The 24,731-nt window shown below is 37.2% G+C and overlaps 1 protein-coding gene across 5 annotated transcripts in view; it reads left to right on the top strand.

Moving 5' to 3' along the window:
* EYA3 (EYA transcriptional coactivator and phosphatase 3) overlaps positions 1–24,731 on the top strand; it is a 123,485-nt gene that overhangs the window by 21,561 nt on the left and 77,193 nt on the right. For 4 of the 5 annotated variants that reach the window (XM_010380357.2, XM_010380361.2, XM_010380356.2 and 1 more), the window contains exons 2-3: positions 10,738–10,838; positions 22,300–22,343. In XM_010380357.2, coding sequence (XP_010378659.1) covers positions 10,806–10,838; positions 22,300–22,343 — 77 coding nt within the window. In that variant the 5' untranslated portion in view covers positions 10,738–10,805. The remainder of the gene's footprint in view (positions 1–10,737; positions 10,839–22,299; positions 22,344–24,731) is intronic. The other variant, XM_010380359.2, reaches the window with a different exon arrangement.

Raw genomic sequence — 24,731 nt, 5'->3', positions numbered from 1 at the left:
CATCAGATCAAAGTAATATAACATAGGATAGAGATGTAATGAAAGAAAAGGAATAAGTAGCCTAAGGTAATAATAATAGGAATGTAATTTTTTTCGTTGTTTGAGACGGAGTCTCACTCTTGTTGCTTAGGCTGGAGTGCAGTGGTGCAATCTCGGCTCACTGCAACCTTCACCTACCGGGTTCAAGCGATTCTCCTGCCTCAGCCTCCCGGGTAGCTGGGATTACAGGTGCCTTCCACCACGCTAATTTTTTTTATTTTTAGTAGAGATGGGGTTTCACCATGTAGGCCAGGCTGGTCTCGAACTCCTGACCTCAGGTGATCCACCCGCCTCAGCCTCCCAAAGTGCTGGGATTACAGGCATGAAGGAATGTAATTTTATAAGGGAGGGTTTTATGCTCAATTTTGCATAAAGGAGACAAAAAACTTCAGACAAGGGAGTTTAGAGTTTTGAGTTCCACCACTGTTTCTGCTGCTTACAGGTTCATGAGGCAGTGCCTTCTCTTTTGTTTAATTTCCTCAACTTTAAAATAAGGATTACATTTAATGATCTGTAATACCCTTTATCCTTTGTAGCATCTTTTGTTATATATTTTCTCGCATTTCCAAGAGAAAATCATATCTGTCCAATAGAGTGAAACCAAATGTGAAGTCTTTTCCAATAACAAATTCTTTAACTATCGGAAGTTCATTGCTTTTGCTTAGAGCTGTAAAATGAACCAACCCTGAGTTTATGTACAGTGTCTAAATAACTTCTTAGGAAAGAGATGACACAGCCAGAAAATCAAATTAATCTTTCTGCCTATATTGTTGTCACAGACTTTAAGGTTTTTTAGGTAAGGGAGGATCATTGCAATTTGAATTGCTTTTCCCTCAAAGCTGAAACTTTTTTCCAATGGAAAAAGTTGGGGGCAAGAATGAAGAACTTGTGTCTAATTTTAGCTTAATATCTTGAACATTTTTATATAAGCATTTAAAAATATGTATTTAAACATTTTAGTATACTTTTAAATGTAACTTTGTATCTGCTTTTGATTCTTATCAAATTATATGTAAGCTATTATTAAACTAAAGTAAAAACATGTATTTTTTCACTTTTTAAATAAGCTTGTATTGAAATAGTTTACAGTTATGGTATAGTTAAACTTATTCTTCACGTGTTGGTTGTTTCACATTTTTTGTTTCTTAGACAACAAATGTATACTATTTTTAAAAGTAGAGTTTGCTTCCTTCCTCCCTGTATGTAATTCTTGGGTGAGCACCGAAGAAAAATTATTCAGGTTAGGCCATGGCCAATCTTATGACCTCTTTTATACTTTATCCAGGAACAGTTTGAAGACACATGTGATTTTACAGCTATGCCTGACTGAATATGTCTTTATCTTCTCATAACTCAGATAACACTTGGTTTTGTTGTTTAGATTTTTTTTGGTAGCTTAATATGTATGAAGTCGTATCTTAAGAATATTACAATTTATATTTCTCCAATTAGTAGTGAATCAGTCTTTTTTCTCAAGTGCTGATTTAATCTCTGTGGTTTAAACTGCCTGTTTTTATTCTTTGACAGGTTTATGAGTTAGTCATTGTTTGCTCCGTAATAACAGATGATCGGGAAATGTTGAATTTGTTTGGTTTATATTATAAACATTAAGTTTTATTTATCATAATTCTTGTAGATATTGCCTGAATTTATAATATTTTAATGTTAGATTTTTTTATTGCATGAAAGTTTATTTTACATAACTGGATTTGTCAAATTGTCGTTTATGCTTTCTTTGAATTGACCATAGATTCATCTCTTTTCCATAGTGAGATAAGGTTACTGTTCTGTTTTCTCCAAAGTTTTTTGAATGCTTAGTTTTTTAATATATTTATAATTAGTTATAGCGGGCTGGGCGCAGTGGCTCACGCCTGTAATCTCAGCACTTTGGGAGGCCAAGGCTGGCGGATCACGAGGTCAGGAGATCGAGACCATCCTGGCTAACACGGTGAAACCCCGTCTCTACTAAAAATACAAAAAATTAGCTGGGCCTGGTGGCGGGGGCCTGGAGTCCCAGCTACTCGGGAGGCTGAGGCAGGAGAATGGCGTGAACCCGCGAGGCGGAGCTTGCAGTGAGCCAAGATTGCGCCACTGCACTCCAGCCTGGGTGACAGAGGGAGACTCTGTCTCAGGAAAAAAAAAAAAATTAGTTATAGCATATGATGATGTGGATATTTTTTCCATATTGGTATTCAGTTTTTCTGACAATGTTTTCTAAATACTGATTTTTCTCTATTTATTTCATATTTTAAATACTTTATAGATTTGATCTTTTTTTGGCACTTCTAATCTGTTAGGTTTTTTTTTTTTGTATTTTTTATTGTAAAATATACAGAAGATAAAATTAACTGTTTTAACCATTTTTAAGTACAGTAGTACCCCCCTTATCTGTAGTTTTGCTTTTGGCGGTTTTAGTTACCTGCTATCAACCTTGGTCTGAAAATATTAAATGGAAAATTTCGCAAGCAAACAATTCATCAGTTTAAAATTGTGCACCGATCTGAGTAGTGTGATGAAGTCTCTCTCCGTTTTGCTCTTTCCTGCCTGGGTCATGAATTATCTCTTTATCCAACACATTCATGTCGTAGATGCTTCCTGCCTGTTACTTAGGAGCCATCTTAGTTATCAGATCACTTGTTGAGGTGTCTGCAGTACTTGTGTGTTTGAGTAACTTTTTTTTTTTTTGAGACACAGTTTCACTCTTGCCCAGGCTGGTGTGCAATGGCGTGATCTCGGCTCACCACAATCTCCGCCTCCCAGATCCTGGTTCAAGCAGTTCTCTTGCCTCAGCCTCCTGAGTATCTGGGATTACAGGCATGTGCCACCATGCCCAGCTAATTTTTTTATTTTTAGTACAGACGGGGTTTCACCATGTTGGCCAGGCTGGTCTCGAACTCCTGACCTCGTGATCCACCTGCCTCGGCCTCCCAAAGTGCTGGGATTACAAGCATGAGCCACCGCGCCCGGCCCAAGTAACTCTTATTTTACTTAATAATGGCCCTGAAGAGCAAGAGTAGTGTTGCTGGCAATACAGATATGCCAAAGAGAAGTGCATTAAGTGAAAACGTAAAAGTTCTCTTCTAAATAAGGAAAGAAAAAAAATCCTATGCTAAGATTGTTAAGATCTACTGTAGGGCTGGGTGCGATGGTTCACAGTTGTAATCCCAGCACTTTGGGAGGCTGAGGTGGGCAGATCATGAGGTCAAGATCGAGACTATCCTGGTCAACATGGTGAAACCCCATCTCTACTAAAAATACAAAAATTAGCTGGGTGTGGTGGTGCATGCCTGTAGTCCCAGATACTCAGGAGGCTTAGGCAGGGGAATTGCTTGAACCCGGCAGGTGGAGGTTACGGTGAGCTGAGATTGCACCACTGTACTCCAGCCTGGTGACAGGGAGAGACTCCATCTCAAAAAGAAAGAAAAAAAATCTACGGTGAGAACTAATCTTCTGTCCATGAACTTTTGAAGAAGGAAAAGAAATTCATGCTAGTTTTGCTGTCACATCTCAAACTCCAGGTTTTGGCCACACAGTGCGTGAAAACTGCTGAGTTAAAATTTATCATAGATATATGTATAGGAAAAAAGATAGTCTATATGGGTACCATCTGTGGGTTCAGGTGTCAACGGGGGGTCTTGCAATATATCCCCCCCTTGGAAAGGGAGACTACTGTTTACAATTCAGTGGAATTAAGTACATTTACAGTGATTTGCAGTCATCATCACTATCATCTGGTCTCTTTCTTTAAGGTATTTTTACTTCAGCCTGCAACATTATTGCTGTTACTCTTGGACAAATTGTTTAAATCTCTGAATCCCAGTTTCCTTGTTTGTAGCATGAGGATGGTAATACCACCTGCGTCTTAGTTGTGGAAACAAAATTTGATGAGATAGTGACTATAAAAATTACTTGGAGCTGGATGCAGTGGCACATGCCTGTAGTCCCAGCTACTCGGGAGGCTGAGATGGGAGGATTGCTTGAGCCCAGGAGTTTGAGACCAGCTTGGGCAACATAGTAAGACCCCCATCTCTTAAAAAAAAAAAAAAAAGAAAGAAACTTTGTGTATTATATATGCTCAGTAAATGACAGTTCTCTTATCTTTTCCACTATTATTGGTTTTAAAGAATAGTATAGACAGGTTTTCCTTAAATGGCCTCTGTTATTCTCCTTTCTCCCAAAATATTCATTATTAATTTTGTCTAATTTTCAATAAGAAACTTGTAGGTATTGGAGTAAACCTTTGTTCACTTCTTTTTTTTTTTTTTGAGACAGAGTCTCGCTGTCTCCCAGGCTCTATATATTTATATATATATATGTATATATAGAGAGAGAGGATGGCTCGCTTCCCTCTCTACCTAACTGCATATTGAAAAATAAGGATTTGTTGATCTCAAGCATCTGTCAGATGAGTCATACACTGGGTTGTTTTTGTTTTTTATATACTTGTATGCACACATTATTTCAAATTGAAAGCAGCGTCTCAATGGATTTGAAACTATTAAAAGCTATTGTCTAAAACATGAAAAATTTATAACTGTAAAAATAAATGCACATATTAATATTTAAAGTGCATAATTAAGAAAACCTATTGGTGTTTTGTTTTTCTTGTATACCAATAATTAAGCCACTACTGTTGACACTATTTAGCTTTCTATTTTAACACTGAAGGAGTGAAAGTACTTATATTTGTGAATTTACTACTAAAATCTTGGCAAAAAAAATTGTCTAAAATGTGTGGGTGAAAACTGTTAATCATGTGTGTTTCTACCTTCCCCCCCAAAGTTGGACACCAACTAGTATACTGTAGGTTCCCTAAGGTGATTTCACTATTATTAAATCAATAAGATAAATATGAAATAGTTGTGTGTATGCAACATTGTGTACAGAGAGGAGATAATGAATAGTATTAAACGTTCTCATCTTCCTTTACCTTTTGTTCCCTAATACCTATTCTACCTTTTAAAATTTCAGACTTCACTGCTCTTTGAATTCATAGTTCAAATTTGCACATTATTGTTATTGGAAAATCATATCTAATAAAGGTTTTAGGCCGGATGCGGTAGCTCACACCTGTGATCCCAGCACTTTGAGAGGCCGAGGCTAGTGGATCACTTGAGACCAGGAGTTTGGGACCATCCTGGCCAACATGGCAAAACCCCATCGCTACAAATATTAGCCAGGTGTGTGGTGCACACCTGTAATCCCAGCTACTTGGGAGGCTGAGGCGTGAGAATTGCTTAAACTGGGGAGGCAGAGGTTGCGGTGAGCTGAGATTACTCCACTGTGCTCTAGCCTGGGTGACAGAGCAAGTGCTGTCTCCAAAAAAAAAGAAAAAAAAAAGTTTTAGTTATTCCCCCCCCCCCCAAAAAAAAAATTATATATATAAGGCACTTTGGAAAGTGTAGTAAATAAACTTAAAATACAATGTAGTCAGTGATTAAATCTATGGAATACCTTTTTTCTATGTGGGACTGTGTCATAGATATCCAGTTAACTCCTGAATATCTCTGTACATACTTAGCTGCATGCAAGTTCTCTTTCTAGGACCTGTAAATCAGACTGTTTTTGCCCTACTTAGACACTTCTTTTGAAGTTGTAATTAAGAGTGATATATGCCTTGTTTTCATGGAAAACAATTTGGCCTTTATTCTGTGCCTTTTTTTTTTTTTTTTTTTTTTGAGATGGAGTCTTACTCTGTCGCCTGTCGCCCAGCCTGGAGTGCAGTGGTGCAATCTTGGCTCACTGCACCTCCACCTCCTGAGTTCAAGCAGTTTTCCTCTGTCAGCCTCTTGAGTAGCAGGGATTACAGGCGCGTGTCACCATGCCGGATTAATTTTTTGTATTTTAAAGAGAGACAGAGTCTCACCATGTTGGCCAGGCTGGTTTCAAACTCCTGACCTCAAGTGATCCACTCGCTTCGGCCTTCTAAAGTGCTGGGATTACAAGCGTGAGCCACCGCTCCCAGCCTATTCTGTGCTTTTAAACAAACAAAACACACACACACACACACCCCTACATATATTTAATTTCTTTTCCTAAGCCTAAGAGCTTTAATAACACATTGAAGCAACGTAATTTCTTGCTTGTGGCTATTTACATTTGCAGGGTATGTAGTATGTTGAACTTGAGACAAAACAGAAACTATGAGGTAGGAATCTAATTCGAATTTTGAAATAAAATATGTTACTAATTATTTCCCTTCTAACTTCTAAAGAGTAAAAATAAAATTTATGGCCACCATGTTACAGAAAGATTCTGCTTTTATTTTTAAGCATGCAAAATCACAATAGCATTCAAAATTGTGTGGCTCTTGAATCAAACCAAAGTTTCTATTTTTTCACTGTCAGCATTCACAGGTAGAGAAGTATAAGGTCTTAGGAAATACTATTTCTATTCTCAGTTTTAAATTTTCTCAGAATTCTGTCCATGAAGGCAAATGGATACTGACAAGCTCTATTTCCAAAAAAGGTGATAAAACAAGTGTATTTAGAAACCAGTAGTAAGAATCGAAATTAGAAAATTGTGGAAAGACTTTACTTTTCAAATGTTCTAAAGGTACTTAAAAGATTAACTTGGGGCATGTCTTGTAATTTCATCAGCTGTTTGACTAAGTTTTAATTATATTTATTTTAATTACATTAAAAATTCACTTTTCTGTGTCACAACTGTTGTATTACTTGATATTTTAAAAGATCAATCTCATTGAATGTAAAATAATGTCAGGTTACTTTAATGGTGAAAACAAAAACAAAAACAAAACAAAAACACTGTTGGCCGGGTGCAGTGGCTCATGCCTGTAATCCCAGCACTTTGGGAGGCCGAGTTGGGTGGATCATGAGGTCAGGAGATCGAGACCATCCTGGCTAACATGGTGAAACCCCGTCTCTACTAAAAATACAAAAAATTAGCTGGGCGTGGTGGCGGACGCCTGTAGTCCCAGCTACTTGGGAGGCAGAGGCAGGAGAATGGCATGAACCGGGGAGGCGGAGCTTGCAGTGAGCCAAGATCATGCCACTGCCCTCCAGCCTGGGCGACAGAGCGAGACTCCATCTCAAAAAACAAAAACAGCAACAACAAAAAGTTAAATTCTAGAACTAATACAAGAAAGTGAATACTAAGATTTTTACAGTAATTCTGTACTTCTTTTATTACCAAGTTTTGCAATATTGTGTCTTAGTTATATTGTACTTTCATCTCTTGCTGGTAAGTATGACTTGATTGTCTAGAATGTACCACTTGTGGAAAATGGTATGAAGTCTTAATAAAAGTTTTAGAACATTGATAGATGCTGGGACTGTGATGAATACTTGCATTCTAATATTTAGTATGTTCTGATATTTCAGGTCATTCAGTGTACAAATTATTGGAAGGCAGGAGAATACTGTATTGATGGAAAGTAGCATTTAGATGAATGTTTTGGTAGAATTACATAATTTGTGGTCATTAGTGCATTTTATACACAATGTACCAGAATGTATGTTTGCAAACTTCCCACACATCGTGTGTTGACAGTAGAATCCCAGAAGATTTTGTAATATATTCTTTACTTGTAGGCAGCTTTTTGTTTTAAAATGATCAAAATTATTCGTGGTCATTGACCAGTTATTTTGAGATAGCAAGCCTGGTTTTTAAACTTTTCTTTTCTTTCTTCCTTTCTTTTTTTTTTTTGAGACAGAGTCTCACTTGTTGCCAGGCTGGAGTACAGTGGCGTGATCTCAGCTCACTGAGACCTCCGCCTCCCAGGTTCACGCGATTCTCTTGCCTCAGTCTCCCAAGGAGCTGGGACTACAGGCTTGTACCACCACGCTCAGTTAGTTTTTGTATTTTTAGTAGAGACAGGGTTTCACCATGTTGGCCAGGATGATCTTGATCTCCTGACCTTGTGATCCACCTGCCTCAGCCTCCCAAAGTGCTGGGATTACAGGCATGAGCCACCATGCCTGGCCAGTTCTTTTCTTCTAAATACAGAAATTATTTGTGTCCTTTTTATTCTCCTAGATTGAAAAGCTGAGAAGACAAAGGGAATTTTAAAGATGGAAACAACAAAGTGTGCTTATTTTCAAAGAATAGGAAATGTAGAAAGGAATGTCTTTACATTTTTCCCTTAAAGAAAGTTTTTTTGCAGCTTACAGAATTTGTCAAGAAATAGTAGATTCTTCTTTTTCTATTATAAAATCAATTTAATATTACCATATTTCTAAAAAGCAAAATTCAATATTTTAACATTTATTGATAATTTATTTCCCCACCATTTATGTTTTTATGTTTTTTCTTTTAAAATGATTCTTTCCCCACCATTTATGTTTCTATGTTTTTTCTTTTAAAATGATTCTTTCCTCACCATTTATGTTTCTATGTTTTTTCTTTTAAAATGATTCTTCATTATTCAACTTGATAGAGTATTGTTTCTTTTTAAAACCAATGGCCCCTTTTGACCTGTAAATAGTATTATGTTCTCCTTTAATGTAATTCAGATTTCTAAAATGAATTAATTTTTGTGTTTAAAAACAAAATTAAACCACATTATTGAGTGTGTATACACACACACACACACACACACATATATATATATATATATTTTTAAACAATTATTCTTACCTTCCTCCTATCAGAGATGAAATTTATAACCCTTCCCCCATGGTAGAGTGGATATCCCTTTTATCTCCCTTGCTGAAAATATATTAGAGATTGTAGTTTTATAGTCATGGCCTTCAATTAGGGAAAACATGTAATGTTGTAAGTTTTGTATGGATGAGAACTGGTCACACACACAAAAAATAAATTGGCCGGGCTTATACCTGTAATCCCAGCACTTTGGGAGACTGAGGCAGGCAGATCACCTGAGGTCAGGAGTTCAAGACCAGGCTGGCCAACATGGCAAAAACCCATCTCTATTGAAAATACAAAAATTAGCCGGGTCTGGTGGCGCGCCTGTAGTCCCAGCTGCTTGGGAGGCTGAGTCAGGAAAATTGCTTGAACCCGGGAGACGGAGGTTGCAGTGAGCCAAGATTGTACCACTGCACTCCAGCCTGGGTGACACAGCGAAACTCTATCTCAAAAAAAAAAAAAAAAAAAAAAAAAGAAATTCAACAAATGAGGTATTGAAGGTATTCCATTTCCCTAATGATTTGGTCCTGTTTTGTTGTTTCTAGTGGGATGAAATAATATATGTACATAATGTACATTTAGACAGTATAAAATGTAAAGGATTGTCCCTTGAAGAAAAGATATTTCAATTTGAAACTAAGACACAAACTAGTAAAACAAAAAATGTTTGATCTTTCATAGTTGTGAATCAGTTTTAAGTCACATTGATTGTGCTGTTCTAAGCTGAGCAAAACAAGTGCGGGGAAGATAGCTCCTATGAGCTTTACTTATTGCACTGTGTAATTCTGTATCGCTAGTTATCTGCGTCATGTAGCAGGAAAACTTAGCTTTTGAGGCTCTGTGTATGAGCTACACGTGAGTGCACTGAGTATCAAGTGCTTCTGACCTTTAAACTTTTTTCTTTTGATATTCTAAATTGGGGTAGGGAATAGAGCTGTGTTAGAGTTGGACAACTTTGCATCTAATTGTAACCTTATGTGTGTTTTCTCTCCTTTTCACATTCTGGAGTGTGGCTTACAATAAAGTTGTGTTGTATTGCAACATGATGGAGTAATAGAAGTAGAGTGGTGGTATACTGGCATAACAAATTTTTTGTTTTCTTGTTATTTGTCTATTTTCAGGACTTCTGTAATAAGATTATATACTTTAGCTTTGTATGTGAGTTAGGTACAGTGGTTGGTAGAAAAACTAAAAACAGCTGTGACTTTAATTAAATGTACAAGCAATCACATCTTTTGGGAGAAGTGCTGGTTTCACTTTTGTTAGACAGAAATGGAGTATTTCATTTTTGTAATGTATGCAGCTTTCTAATTTTTGTCTCTTTGTCTCCTGTCAGTAGGACATGGTAAGGTGGACTTAGAATCCTATTTTTCCTTTTTTGTTTGAAAATCAGGACAGAAAAAGTAGGTTCTGAGAACATAAAGATTTTGCTTAAATAATTGACTGGGCAGTACAGTTAGTAGAAGCTCATTATTTCAGAATTAAATTAGGTCCTATCTTTGAATGATTATTTTCTTTAGTTCTAAAAGTCAAAGTTTCACTATACTTATTTTTATTATTGAGATGCAGAAGAATTGAGTTTTCCTTTAAATTGATGACATATAGACAGATAGTTGGTTGTAAATGCATTTAATTGATATTCTGGTTTGTCCTATTTAAAGTGATTCTGTGTGTCTGTGTTAACAGTTATGTAAATGCTCCACATTAAAGCAGGTTAGATGTTATCATAACTTGCTGACTTGCTAGGCCAGTCTCTATCATTTTTAATGTAACTCTAATCCTTAAAAAATATTTTATTATCTGCACATGGCTTTCATTGTAAGATGTTTAATGCATTAGGCACCATAGTAACCAGCAGAAGTGGTTCCACGTGTTGACTTTTGCAAGGTATTATAAAAGTCATTGTGTACACCTCTCTTGATTTGGTGTAGCATGTCATTTTTGAAGAGCCACGTGCAGGTTTGAGATTTTGTGATTGGAGCTCACGTAGAAAGCTTGGGGTAGCAAAATACTAAAAAATTATTATCTGATGGCCTCAATAGTAATACTTTAAGAGTATATAAAGCTTTGAATCCTCCTTTTTAAAAACAGATTGTGAAAACTGCTGAGAGAGACTTGTAATCCAGTCACGTAAGCATAATAAAGAAATATTGGTCCTCATGGAAGAAGAGCAAGATTTACCAGAGCAACCAGTAAGTATTTCCTTTAACAGTTTAAAGTTGATTATGGAAGAGCTAATCTTAAGGTATTTTAATTATTATTCAGTTATAGATTCCAAATTAGAAATAAAAAAAGGGAAAAGATTCCTTAATTGTTTCCTTTCAAGAAAACAATGTTGTATTTTTCCAACTTAATTCTAAGGAGTCTCAGGAAAATTTAGCATTACAAAATGAATATTGTATTTAGAAATGTCGTTTAAAAAAATAAGTGGCTAGTGTTACAGTTTTTAGAAAATAAGACATCTCTTTACTGATCTGACAGTATATCACCATTTCTACCAGAAAATTTAGTTTTGTTTTTACCTAAATTTCCCTAAGAGAGTTAATTTTTTAAAAAGTAGTAGTGGTGAGGAAGGCATAATTTGACCACTAGCTAATTCTTGAAAACAGATAAAACCATAGAGACTATATTGAATTCTTAATTTCTTTTAAATATTTAACATAATAAAATAATTTTAAATGTCCCCAGATGATATGGGTTTATCTTCTTTTTGGTTTTTGGCCCTTAATATTTAAAAAACAAAAGCAATAGTGTCATTCTTTTAAGATAACTTTTATGCTAGAGGGTCTTTTCCTTTTGTCTTCAGTTTCTTTTTCTGAAGTTTGGTAAATACTGATTCAATTTGCTATCCTGAGTGAGCCTCTTGCATTTCATATTAAGAGAGGATACAGCATGGTACATGTTTACTTTATGAAAATTTAACCTAGAAAAATTCGAATTTTGAAAGCAAATAATAGGATATGTTTTTCATGTTCTAGTTGTATTCTTTAGGTGTATTAGCTCCCATTTAAATGATGAAGTCCTTTAATATATTTTTAATATTTTTCTTTATATTGAGAAATGCATATTGATGATTGCTTTGTCATTATTATTTTAGCCCCCTCAGTTGAGGTAAGTATAAAACTAGGAAGGCATTAGCAACTGGTAAAAAGGCCTTTTGAAACATTTGAGATGTGATCCCCTATTCCTGGTGGGACTTTAATTATCAGGGAAATGGTAGGGTTAAAAATTATCTTGAGCAGTGTGTTTAGGATTTACACTTTTGGAACAGATAGCTGAACTGTAGATACTAAATGTACCAGGGGAAATTATGCCATTGCGTTTTGAATGTGGTAAGACAAAGGTCTAGTCATATTTTCAAAAGACTTATGTAAGTGTTGACATACTGTTGAAATACGGATATTGTTAGTTACTCCTTACCTATTTAAGGTAATGAGAATTGTGAGGCTGACCTGCTGACAATCATCTATCTCTTCTGCCCTCATTTCCTTGTAATTCTGTTGAACTTCTGTAACATGATGTGCAAAACCTGATTATTACTTCAGAGAAAGGTAAGAAATTGAAGCACTTTAAAACCAAAATTTCTGCTGACTATAAATGGTTGTCACAGGGCATTATTTCCTTATTGATTTGTGCCCAGATCTTAATATAAAAAGGTGATTGAGTGACGACATGGAGAGGTCAGTGCCATTGAAAGAAAAGTTGAGTGTTTACTCATAGTTCCCCTTGAAACAAGAGGCATAGCATGCCACATGGGGGAAGTACCACTGTTGGTCAGGAGGCAGAAAAAAGTGAGAGGAATGCACGGGCCACAGACTTATTGAGGTTTCCACAGGAAAAGCAAGGTAGGCAGGGTAAACAGCTTAGGGTTGACTGTTTGAATAATTTTGTCAGGCTTTGTGGCCTATGGGCTGTCCCTGGTTATCTGGTGGTACTTTATCCTGGATTGATTTATGATTTAGGGCAGGAAAAATAGGGGCTTAGTGTGTGAGTTAGATAAAGGAGGTGGTTCAGAGTATGGGCACCAGATCTCAGGGGAGATAGAATACAACTTTGGTCTTGAGTTTGGCTCTGTGATTAATGGACGTCAAACAGACAAATACAGAATCTAAAAACACGACACTTATTAATGTTTAAAATAGAACAGAAAGAGTAATGACACACTTTGAGGTAAAAAAACAACTTTTCACAGGCTGTAGTGGAGATGTAAAATATGAGTGGAAAGAATGGTCCCATCCCAAGTTGATGATAAATAAAGCCAGTATTTTTAACCCTGGAGATGTTACTGATGGTCATTATGATTGAAGTTATTTTAATCCCATTGTCTCTTCTTGACTTTTCCTTATTGAATTATCCCTTCTCTTATTTCTCCACTAATTGCTTGCTCTACCTCAAGATTTTGTTCAGATCGGCTGGGCACAGTGACTCATGCCTGTAATCCCAGCACTTTGGGTGGCGGAGGTGGGTGGATCACTTGAGGCCAGGAATTTGAGACCAGCCTGGCCAACATGGGGAGACCCCATCTCTACTAAAAATACAAAAATTAGCCAGGTGTGGTGGCGCATGCCTGTAATCCCAGCTATTTGGGAAGCTGAGGCAGGAGAATTGCTTGAACCCAGGAGATGGAGGTTATAGTGAGCCGAGATTGTGCCAGTGCACTCCAGCCTGGACAACAGAGTGAGTGAGGCTCCATCTCAAAAAAAAAAACAAAAAAAAAAGATTTTGTTTAGATAGCTCACAATGCAGTAAATTTTGACTTCAGATTCTTTCACTTTCCCTTTATTGCTTATCAATCCTCAACTGAATTGTAAATAACTGTGTTATATTACTATAAATCACCTTCCAAAAATGCAAGAATCTCATCCACAGATGAAGGGATCCTTTTGACTGATTATTGTACAGCCTCTACTTGGAGAATAGAGTATATATAAAGAACAGCAGTGGATTGAGAATAAGAAATACTTCATGCTACAGTTTACACACTGAGAGTCCCTGAAGAAGTAACATTATCACCCTTTGATACCTTAATTAAAAATCTTATTCTTTCCAGCTTTCTGTCATATACTTTACCTATTTATAGCCTAAATCTTTAAGCTATCAATAAAAATGTTGAGTGTTCTTAGAAAAAATAGCTCCAGGTGATTGTCATATCCTTTCTAGGTGTCTACAGAGGTCTGTTCAATAATCTGTTTTAGAACACTGTCATCAAATCAGCATTGAATTAGCACTAGTTTATAGTTTCCAGCACCTAATTCCTCTCTGCCATCACCTTTAAATTAAAACAAACAAACCAAGTAGTGAAACATTTCGTTTTGTTTTGTTTTGTTTGAGACAGACTGTCGCCCAGACTGGAGTGCAGTGGTGCCATCTTGGCTCAATGCAGCCTCTGCCTCCCAGGCTGAAGCAATCCTCCCACCTCAGCCTCCCAAGTAGCGGGGACTACCAGCACACCCAACAAATTTTTTTGTATTTTTAGTAGACACGGGGTTTTGCCCTGTTGCCCAGGCTGGTCTTGAACTCCTGGACTCAAACCCTGTTTCAAGCACCTCTCTAATTCTCTGTGATTTTTCAGAGATGGTAAACACTGGTTTAGCAATCATGTTGGTAAGTTACAGGTCTATGGGATAAAGCTTCTATGAGTCTGGAGGGTTCGAACTTATTTAAAATAATTGAGGTGCTTGCTTATAAATATGGGAATAAACTCTTTTTGAAAAATTTAGGTATGCTATCATTTACAGTTTGTAGATTACTCTTCTTGATAGAGAAGACAAAAAGATTTTTTGCCTCCATCACAAGTCACACCTGACATGCAGTGGTAGAATAGGAAGTTGTCGCTGCTGTAAATATTTACCTCTCTAATAATTTGGAATGCTTACGTCCCTCTCTAGGTCCTGCTTTCCTTATGTTAAGTTCTTGAAGTCAAATTAATAATTAGATAGCTATTAGTAAGCACGGTCAATGAAAATAGTATTAAATTGTTTTTTGTGTGAAATTTCATCTAGGTTGTGATCAAATCCTTTACCCCCTAGGATATGGAATATAACTTTTTAGTAAACAGAACAATGTCCTTCTCTTTGCTGAACAGTGTTGGATAAATCTTGACATAAACATCCTTTTTATACTCTCCATGAAGACTTACCCGACCATTGTATTTATTATTGCCAAGATTACAACTTACCTAGCACTAGTATACTTTTGCCTCTTGTTTAAACCTTCAGAGTCATTACTTGTAAGTCATCACAGAGTAATTTCAGAATGACATTTGAGATGCTTAATACAATTTTCTTAACTAGAGAGTCCTATTTCTTAAGCCTGTCTTGAAATTTCTGGGATTCAACTTTGTTCTTGCTGTCTATGGTAATAACACTAAAATTTAACAATTACATAGCACTTTGTTTTTCATAAGCAGCTCACTCTTTTCCTCTTTAAATTTCATCTTTACATATTATGTTAACAGTACACATCCTTAAGTTTTATTCAACCAGCATCCTTGTACTGTTAGTCATGCTGTTTCCTGCTGTTGGAACATGAGCCCTGTGAAGTAGGTAGTTGTATCTTTTTTTTACAGATGAAGAAACAGATACAGAGAAGACATGCAGTGAATTAACTGTCAGAACTTAGCCTGGAGCCTGTATATTCTGAGTTTGTATACTGGGTTTTTTGTTTCCTTGCTGTGTTATATTTAAAGTGTGATTATACATTGTAGCAGAAGCAAAAATAGAACTCTGATTTATGAATTTGCCAGTGCTTCTTTCTTTGTGTTATCATTAGCCATTATATGCCCATAGGATTACGTCATTTTTTAAGATACCAGCTTTATTGATATGTAATTTACATATCCTACAATTCACCCTTTTAGCGTATACAGTGCAGTAGTTTTTAGTCTATTCCAAAATAGTTTTGTAACCATTACCAGAATAAATTTTAGGGCATCTTCCTTTTTTCTTTCTTTTTTCTTTTTTTCTTTTTTTTTTTTTTTTTGAGACAGGGTCTTATTTTGTCACCCAGACTGTAGTACAGTGGCACAATCGTGGCTCACTGCATCCTTGAACTCCTGGGCTCAAACAATCCTCCCATCTCAGCCTCCTGAGTACCTAGGATTATAGGTGTGAGCCACCACACCCAACTGTTTTTTAAATTTTTTGTCGAGATGGGGTCTTGCTCTGTTGCCCAGCTGGTCTCAGACTCCTGACCTTAAGTGATCCTCCGACCTTGGCTTTCCAAAAGTGCTGAGATTATAGAGGTGAGCCACCATGCCCAGGCAGAACATTTTCCTCACTCCAAAAAGAAACTCCATACCCATTAGCAGTCATCCCCCAGTTTATCTTCCACAGCTGTAGGCAACCATTACTTTACTTTGTGTCTATAGATTTACCAATGTGTAGATATTTCATATAAATTGAATTCTACAAGTCAGGCATGGTGGCTCACACTTGTAATCCCAGCTCTTTGGGAGGCTGAAGCAAGTGGATCCGTTGAACTCAGGAATTTGAGACCAGCCTAGACAACATGGTGAAACCCCATCTGTCCAAAAACAATACAGAAAAATTAGCCAGGTGTTGTGGTGCATGCCTGTAGTCCCAGCTACTCAGGAGAGCTACTCAGGAGGGTGAGGTGGAAGGATCGCTTGAGCCGGGGAGGTTGAGACTGCAGTGAGCCGAAATCAAGACAGTGCACTCCAGCCTGGGCGACAGAGTGAAACCCTGTCTCCAAAACAAAACAAACAAAAAATTGGAGTTATACAAACCATGGTCCTTTGTGACTGGTTTGTTTTACTTAATGTAATGTTTTTAAAGTTCATCCATGTTACAACGTGTATCAGTACTTAATTCCCTTTTATTGCCCCGTATTTCATTACATACTACATTTTATTGATCTGTTAATCAGTTGATAGACACTGGGGTTGTTTCTACTTTTTTGCTGTTATGAACATTCATATAAAAGTTTTGTGGGGACATTTATATAGTGAGGAGTGGAATTGCCGAGTCATATGATAACTCTTTGACCTTTTGAGGAACTGCAAGATTGTTTTTCAAAGCAGCTGCACTATTTTACATTTCCACCAGCAGTGTAGTGAGAGTTCCAGTTTCTGCACGTCCTTGTCAACACTTGTTACTGTTCAGCTTTTTTGTTGTAGTCATCTGGGTGGAAGTAGCATCTCAGTGTAGTTTTGATTTGCATTTCTCTTATGACTAATAATGTTGAGCACCTTTTCATATGCTTATTGGTCGTTTGTACATCTTTGAAGAAATGTCTATTCAGATCTTTTGCCTATTTCTAAATTGAGTTATCTTCTTTATGTATTCTGGTCCCTTATATATTCTAGTCCCTTATGAGACATATGATCTGCAAAATTTTTCTTCCATTCTGTGGGTTATCATTTTCTTGATACTGTTCTTTGAAGTGTAAAAGGTTTTTTTGTTTAAGACAGAGTCTCACTCTGTCGCCCAGGCAGGAGTGCAGTAGCGCAATCATGGCTCACTGTAGCCTTGACCTCCCAGGCTCAAGTGATCCTTCCACCTCAGCCTCCTGGGTAGCTGAGACTACAAGTGCATGCTGCCAAACCTAGCTAATTTTTTTGTACTTTTTGTGGAGATGGGGTTTTTACTGTGTTTCCCAAGCTGGTCTCGAACTCCTGGACTCAAGTGATCTGTCTACCTCTGCCTCCCAAAGTGTGTGAGCCACCATGCCCAGCTGAAGCATAAAAGTTTTTCATTCTAATGAAATCATTTTTATTTTTTCTTTTGTTTATCATATCTAAGAAATTGTTTAATCCAGGTCGTGAAGATTTTTATTTGTGTATATATATGTGTGTGTATGTGTGTGTGTGTGTGTGTGTGTGTGTATATATATATATATATATTTTTTTTTTGAGATGGAGTCTCACTCTGTCGCCCAGGCTGGAGTGCAGTGTTGTAATCTCAGCTCACTGCAACCTCCACCTCCCAGGTTCAAGCAGTTACCTACCTCAGCCTCCCGAGTAGCTGGGATCACAGGCGCCCGCCATCACACCTGGCTAATTTTTGTATTTTTAGTAGAGACGGGGTTTCACCCTCTTGGCCAGTCTGGTCTTGAACTCCTGACCTCATGATCCACCTGCCTCAGTCCCCCAAAGTGTTGGGATTACAGGTGTGAGCCACTGCCTCCAGCCTATATTTTTACAAGTGATGAGAGCATCCATATTCTCCTAAGAATTTTATTGCTTTAGCTTTTACATTTAGTGCTTTGATCCATTTTGAGTTTATTTTTGCTTGTGGCTTGAGGTACAAGTTCAACTTTATTTGTTGAATTGTCGTGGCACTTTTGTTGAAAATAATTTGACTGTAAATGTGATACCCTTGTTGAAAATCAGTTGACCCAATAAATGTAGAGGTCTATTTCAGGACTCTTAATTCTGTTCTAGTGATCCATATATCCATCCTAATGCCAGTACCACACCGTCTTGATTACTCTAGCTTTATAGTAAGTTTTGAAATTGAAAAATGGGGCCGGGCACACTGGCTCACGCCTGTAATCCCAGCAATTTGGGAGGCCAACGTGGGCGGATCACCTGAGGTCTGAGACCTGCCTGGCCAACATGGTGAAACCCCATCTCCATTAAACGTACAAAAAAATTAGCCAGACATGGTGGCACGCACCTGTGGTCTCAGCTACTTGGGAGGCCAAGGCATGAGAAATGCTTGAACCCAGGAGGCGGAGGTTGCAGTGAGCCAAGATCCCGCCACTGCACTCCAGCCTGGGTGACAGAGTGAGACTCTTGTCTTGAAAAATAAAAAGGAAAAAGAAATGGAAAAATGTGAGTCCTTTAACTTTGTTCTTTTTTTTTTTTTTTTCAAGATTGTTTTAGCTATTCTGGGTCACTTTCATTTCCATATGAAATTTAGGATCAGTCTGTGAATTTCTTGAATGCAGCCAGCTGGGATTTTGATTGGATTGACTGTAGACCAATTTGGGGAGTATTACCATCTTTACAAGATGAATTCTTCTGTCCCTGGATGTGGGATGATTGGCATTTATTTAATTCTTAAATTTCTTTTAACATGTACTTTTTCTTCTATTAGGTTTATTCCTAAGTGTTTTTTTTTTTTTAAGACGAAGTCTCGCCTTGTCACCCAGGCTGGAGTGCGGTGGCTCAATCTCAGCTCACTGCAACCTCTACCTTCCAGGTTCAGGCAATTCTCCTGCCTCAGCCTCCTGAGTAGCTGCGATTGCAGGTGTGCAGCACCACACTCAGCTAATTTTTGTATTTTTAGTAGAGACAGTGTTTCACCATGTTGGCCAGCCTGGTCTTGGACTCCCGACCTCAGGTCATCCACCTGCCTCGACCTCCCAAAGTGCTGGGATTACAAGTGTGAGCCTCTAGACCCGGCCATATTCCTACGTATTTTATTCCTTTTGATGCTATTGTGAATGGATTTTCTTTTTCATTTTTGAATTGTTCATTGCAAGTTATATAGAAATATAATTGATTTTTGTATGTTTGTCTTGTATTTTGCTGCCTTGCTGAACTTGTTTATCAGTTCTAGTGGTTTCTTAATGGATTCGTTAGGATTTCTGTATACAAAATCATGTCATATAAAAAGAGATTCAGATTTTTTCACTTTTAACCCTACCAGAGCTTTTTCAGCTTTATTGCTTTCTTACTCACTGGCAGCTTGTATTACTGTCCTCCTACTACTGTCCTGATATGGCCCTAATTCCTTGGATACCAGTTGCCTGTATGATCTATACTGGTTTTGTTAATGAAAATTGTTGCCTATAGGACCGGTTGCTACTTGAATCTTTGCTTACTTTGCTGTGTAGTTTTCAGTATTCATTATTGCAAGTACTCTGTTACTCTGTAAACTCTCCAGAAAATTGTTGCTCAATCTTTGCTATTTCTCTTAAGAACTAGGAATCATTTTCTGTCAGTTTCTGGCTTGTGTTGTTTGAACCCACACTTCTATAATTGAGTAAAATCTGTCTGTCTTTAGTAAATTTACTTGCCTGTACTGCCTGGTTAGTACATGCTTCCTATCCCTGCCTTAGAGGGGGACATAATTGCTCAAATCAAGACAAACAATGGGCCATATGAGGTTAAAAAAAAAAAAAAAAAAGTTGTAACACCTTTTCCTTCTCCAGACTTTTCTGCTTGGTAGATACGACTTTAGATACATTTTCTCCCTTTCTATTTATGAATATGTACTCTGCACTGGGTTGGCACTGAAAAAAATTAAAAGTGAAGGGGTGTAAAGAAGCATAGTTCTTCCTTGAAAGTAAATACATTTTTGGCCAGGCGCAGTGGCTCATGCCTATAATCCGAGCACTTTGGGAGACCAAGGTGGGCGGATCACTTGAGGCCGGGAGTTCAAAACCATCCTGGCCAACATGGCGAAAACCCGTCTCTACTAAAAATAGAAAAGTTAGCAAAATTAGCTGGGCATGGTGGTGTGCACCTGTGGTCCCTGCTACTCGAGAGGCTGAGGCACAAGAACTGCTTGAACCCAGGAGGCAGAGGTTGCAGTGAGCCGAGATTATGCCATGGCACTCCAGCATGGGTGACAGAATGAGACCTTGTCTCAAAATAAAATAAAATAATAATAATAATAAGTAAATTTAAAAATGTTGCTCCAGGACCTTTTTTATTTTTTTCCTTTTTTCTTTTGGAGGTGATAAGCTAAATTTGTTGCTCTGTACCTCTAATAAATGAAGACTATGATAAATTAGACTCCTCAGTGCTCTAATTTCCTCTGTTTAAATTACTGTTTGAAGAGTATAGACTGTTTCAGTTACTCAGCCAACCAGCTCATAATTACATTTCTTTGATAGCAAAGAGTCTTTAGATGAGCTAAGCATAAATTCATCTCCACTATTGGAAGAGTACATTATTATCTGACCATATGTAGCTACTATCATCTTTAGGTAGGAAGGGCAGAATATTTTACAAAAAGAGGCTATATTTTGTCATTTGTGAAATTATGGCAGGCAGATAAACTAGATAGTTGAATTTTTCTTGTCTTTAGCCTTATAGTTTCCAGGCAAAACACTATTTTCCTATATTATCTAGGTCAGAACATATTTCCCTCCCCTCTTTCAGTGAGATTGTCATATACATTGGTAATACAGTTAGATTTTTTTTTTTTTTTGAGATGGAGTCTCGCTCTGTGACCCAGGCTGGAGTGCAGTGGTGCAATCTCGACTCACTGCTAGCTCCGTCTCCCGGGTTCATGCCATTCTCCTGCCTCAGCCTCCCGTGTAGCTGGGACTACAGGCGCCCGCCATTGCACCCGGCTAATTTTTTGTATTTTTAGTAGAGACGGGGTTTCACCGTGTTAGCCAGGATGGTCTCGATCTCCTGACCTCGCGATCCGCCCGTCTCAGCCTCCCAAAGTGCTGGGATTACAGGCGTAAGCCACCGCGCCCGACCTACAGTTTGATTTTTTTGTCACAGTCTGCATACTATCCTGGAATCCGTCAACCTCCTGGTTGTTTTATGGTGTCTTTTATCATATAGAAGTTTAAGATTTTTGTGTAATCATATCTATTTTCTCTTTTATGGCTTTTGGATTTAATGTCATGCTTAATCAGGATTTACCCACCTCAAGGTTTTGTTTTTTGGTTTTGCTTCAAATGCTTTAATGTAATTTTTGTTTTAAATTTAGAAATGTTTTTTTAAATTGCCTTTGTTTCTTTATTTTCTCCTTTTTGGTACCTATGAAAATTAAGAGAACATTGAATGGAACACATTTTCACATGCCATAAGCAAGGAACCAAGAATGTTTGGTTTTATTTATTTCATGGTTGTGTATTCTCATGAGGAGTATATGGCCATGAGAAATTTTATGGAGCTTGCATTTATTATTTATCTTGTCTGAAATATTCAATGTAATATTAAATATCTATGATTCCACCTGATACGTTTGCTTCAGATTATCTAGGAGAGTTTCTGCCTTCTTCTATTAGCTTGAAATACTTTTAAATATTTGTGGTTTGAATGGCTAAGCATATTAAACATGTTTCTACTACAGCCCATTCTAACCAGAGAGCTCTAAAATCAGATTCTCTGTAACATGAAAACAGAAAAATCCATTAGTATTAACCATTGATCTTTCATTTGTGGATTCTTACACTGTTTCAATGGAAGTGACTTCTACCCAGAAGGAAATAGAAAATGTGAAAAATGAAAAAAAAAAATACAGGGTTAACAGTATTTTCTAAATTACTGGTAACTTGATAATAATTCATATTAATTTTTGACACTAAACTAACTTAAGTATAAAGCCATTTTTGTTAAATAAATGAGTAGATGATACTTAGATTGCCATCTTCACTGTTTGTTTAAATGTAATTTGCCATGTTACAGTATAAAACCAAATAGTTTGTATCAAAGCTTGGATACTTTATCCTAGTAAACATTCTGTCTACCTTGAGTAAAAATTCTGGTAAGCAGTTTTTTTTTTAAATCAGAAGAACACTTTTTTCATTAAAAAGAAGAACTCCATTTAAAAAACAAACTTCATTTCTAGCTCTAAAATATAACAAGGGTTAATTAAATCCAAACTAAACAAAATTAAACAGTTACCCTGTTAATAGTTAATAGCCTGTTCTTTGAGTAGCTAAATGATTTAAAAAATAGATCAGTACATTGATACCTTTGTATGTTTATTTTTGCAGGTGAAAAAAGCCAAGATGCAGGAATCAGGAGAGCAAACTATAAGGTATGTAAAGTTTGCTTTCTTTTTAATGAACTACTCATAGGTTTTTTTTTTTTCTTCATATGCTGATTAGTGTATGGGCATGCTTCGCCCTCTTTTTGGTTCTTACCATCAGCTGTTACATTTTGAAGCTATTCGATTTAAGATTAAAATTTCTTTTCCAAATAGTTTTTTCCTGAAACATGTGCACTGATTTTTTTCTTATGCATTTGTTATTTATTCCACAATATGTACCAAACTCATGTTGTATATTAGGCACTGTACTACATAGAGGAGACTCAATGGTAAAGATGAAAAGCACCATATTCTTCAGTCAAACGTACAGTATACAGAATAGGAAGCATAAGCAAAATAAATAAAGTCCAAGTGGTATTAATTACCAGATGGTTATGAAATGACTTAGTCATTAACCCCGCTCCTCTTATAGAAAAGAGGCAGCTTGTTTGCACCTCACAGTTTGGCTTCCTCATACCATGGTTTTCAGTTTTCCACAGTTCTTATCTTCTTTCGTTTGTGCACCAACCATATGAGCCAGTAACTGCATCACCTCTACCACATTAATTTCAAGAATCCTACACTTTTACCTCCACACACTATCATCCCAGCTCATTTATTCTAGAACTGCCATGCTAGCCATATGATGTCTTAAACCATCAAGTAAATGATCTGTCATATTTTCACCATCACCCCTTAAAAAAGAACTTTAGTTTCTTCCTTATAAGAAACTTGACCAGGCTCAGTGGCTCACACCTGTAATCCCAGCATTTTGGGAGGCCGATGAGGCCAGGAGATCGAGACCAGCCTGGCCAACACAGCGGAACCTTGTCTCTACTAAAAATACAAAAATTAGCTGGGCATGGTGGCTCAAGCCTATAATCCCAGCTACTTAGGAGCCTGAGGCAGAATAGCTTGAACCCATGAGGCGGAGGTTACAGTGAGCTAAGAATGTGCCACTGCACTCCAGCCTGTGCGACAGAGAAAGACTCTGTCTCAAAAAAAAAAAAAAAAAAGAAACTTAACTGTCCAGTTGTGGGGGCTCCACTTTTGGAGGTCCAGGTGGGCAGATCGCTTGAGTTCAGTAGTTTGAGACCAGCCTGGGCAACTTAGCAAGACCCCATCTCTATAAAAAACACAAAAAAATTTCCAGGAATTGTGGTGCACACCTTTAGTCCCAGCTACTCGGGGCTGAGGCAGGAGGATTGCTTGAGCCCAGGGGCCAAAAGTTGTGGTGAGTCAAGACTGCGCCACTGAACTCCATCCTGGGTTGGTGGCAGAGCAAGACACTATCTCATTTAAATAAAAAGAAAAGAAAGAAAAAGAAACTTAACTATAGGATCTATTGTAATTAGTTCCTTACAAACATTTGTAACTTCCTCACTTTTTTCTGTCATACTTGCCTAGCAAAACCACAACCCTGATTAAACCCAACTATCCACCTATTCTATACTTATTCCCAATCACTCATACATTGTGAGAGAAAAACACAAAATTGTGCAAACTATTCTTAGTTTCTATTCATGATTAGATCTAAAACAGGCACTTAAACCCCCTTCCTTGTATGTCTGATTTCCCAACCTCTAAAATCATCTTAATTCCTTTATTCCCTCCCTCCTTGCCCCCTGCCTTCTCCCCTTTCCCTTCTTTTCCTGCTATTTTCATTCACTCAGGTGTGGATCTTGCTCCCTAGTTCAAAGAGATTAGGAACATCTCCCTTCTCTGTCACCAAATCTGCCTACTTAATCTGCTTCTCTTGGATATTGTTTCTCTTTCCTCTGAAATTCCTTTGCTCTTATCTAAGGCTAACGTCTCCAGTTGTTTGAAAGAACCCATCACCTTCATCTCTTCCTGCAATTATCTCTTCTTTTACCTTCAGCAATTTTTTACTATGATAAAATACACACAATATACAATTTACCATTTTAAGTGTACAATTTAGTGGCACTAAGTACAATCACTTTGTCTTGCAACCATCACTACCATTCATCTCTAGAACTTTATTCATCTTTCCAAACTGAAATTCCATGTTCACTAAACAATATTCTTCATTCCCCCATCTCCAGCCCGCTTTCTGTCTGTATGATTGTGACTACTCTAAGTACCTCACAGAAATGGAATCATACAGTATTTGTCTTTTTGTGATTCATCATGATGTCTTTAAGGTTTATCCATTTGTAGCATGTTACAGAATTTCCTCTTTTTAAGGCTCAATAATATTCCATTGTATGTCTGTTCCGCATTTTGTTTATCCATTATCTGTTGTTTGTGTCGTTAATAATTCTGTTGAATGAGAAGGAGGTATTTGTCATGCCACTTTATGGACTTGTATGTTGTTGGGTTCTTTTGGTCATTTTATTTTAGAACAATTGTTTTTTCATGGTGTATTCATTGTTA

The sequence above is a fragment of the Rhinopithecus roxellana genome, chromosome 12, assembly GCF_007565055.1.
Source record: "Rhinopithecus roxellana isolate Shanxi Qingling chromosome 12, ASM756505v1, whole genome shotgun sequence".
NCBI lineage: Eukaryota > Metazoa > Chordata > Mammalia > Primates > Cercopithecidae > Rhinopithecus > Rhinopithecus roxellana.
This window is presented reverse-complemented; position numbering and strand designations above follow the sequence as displayed.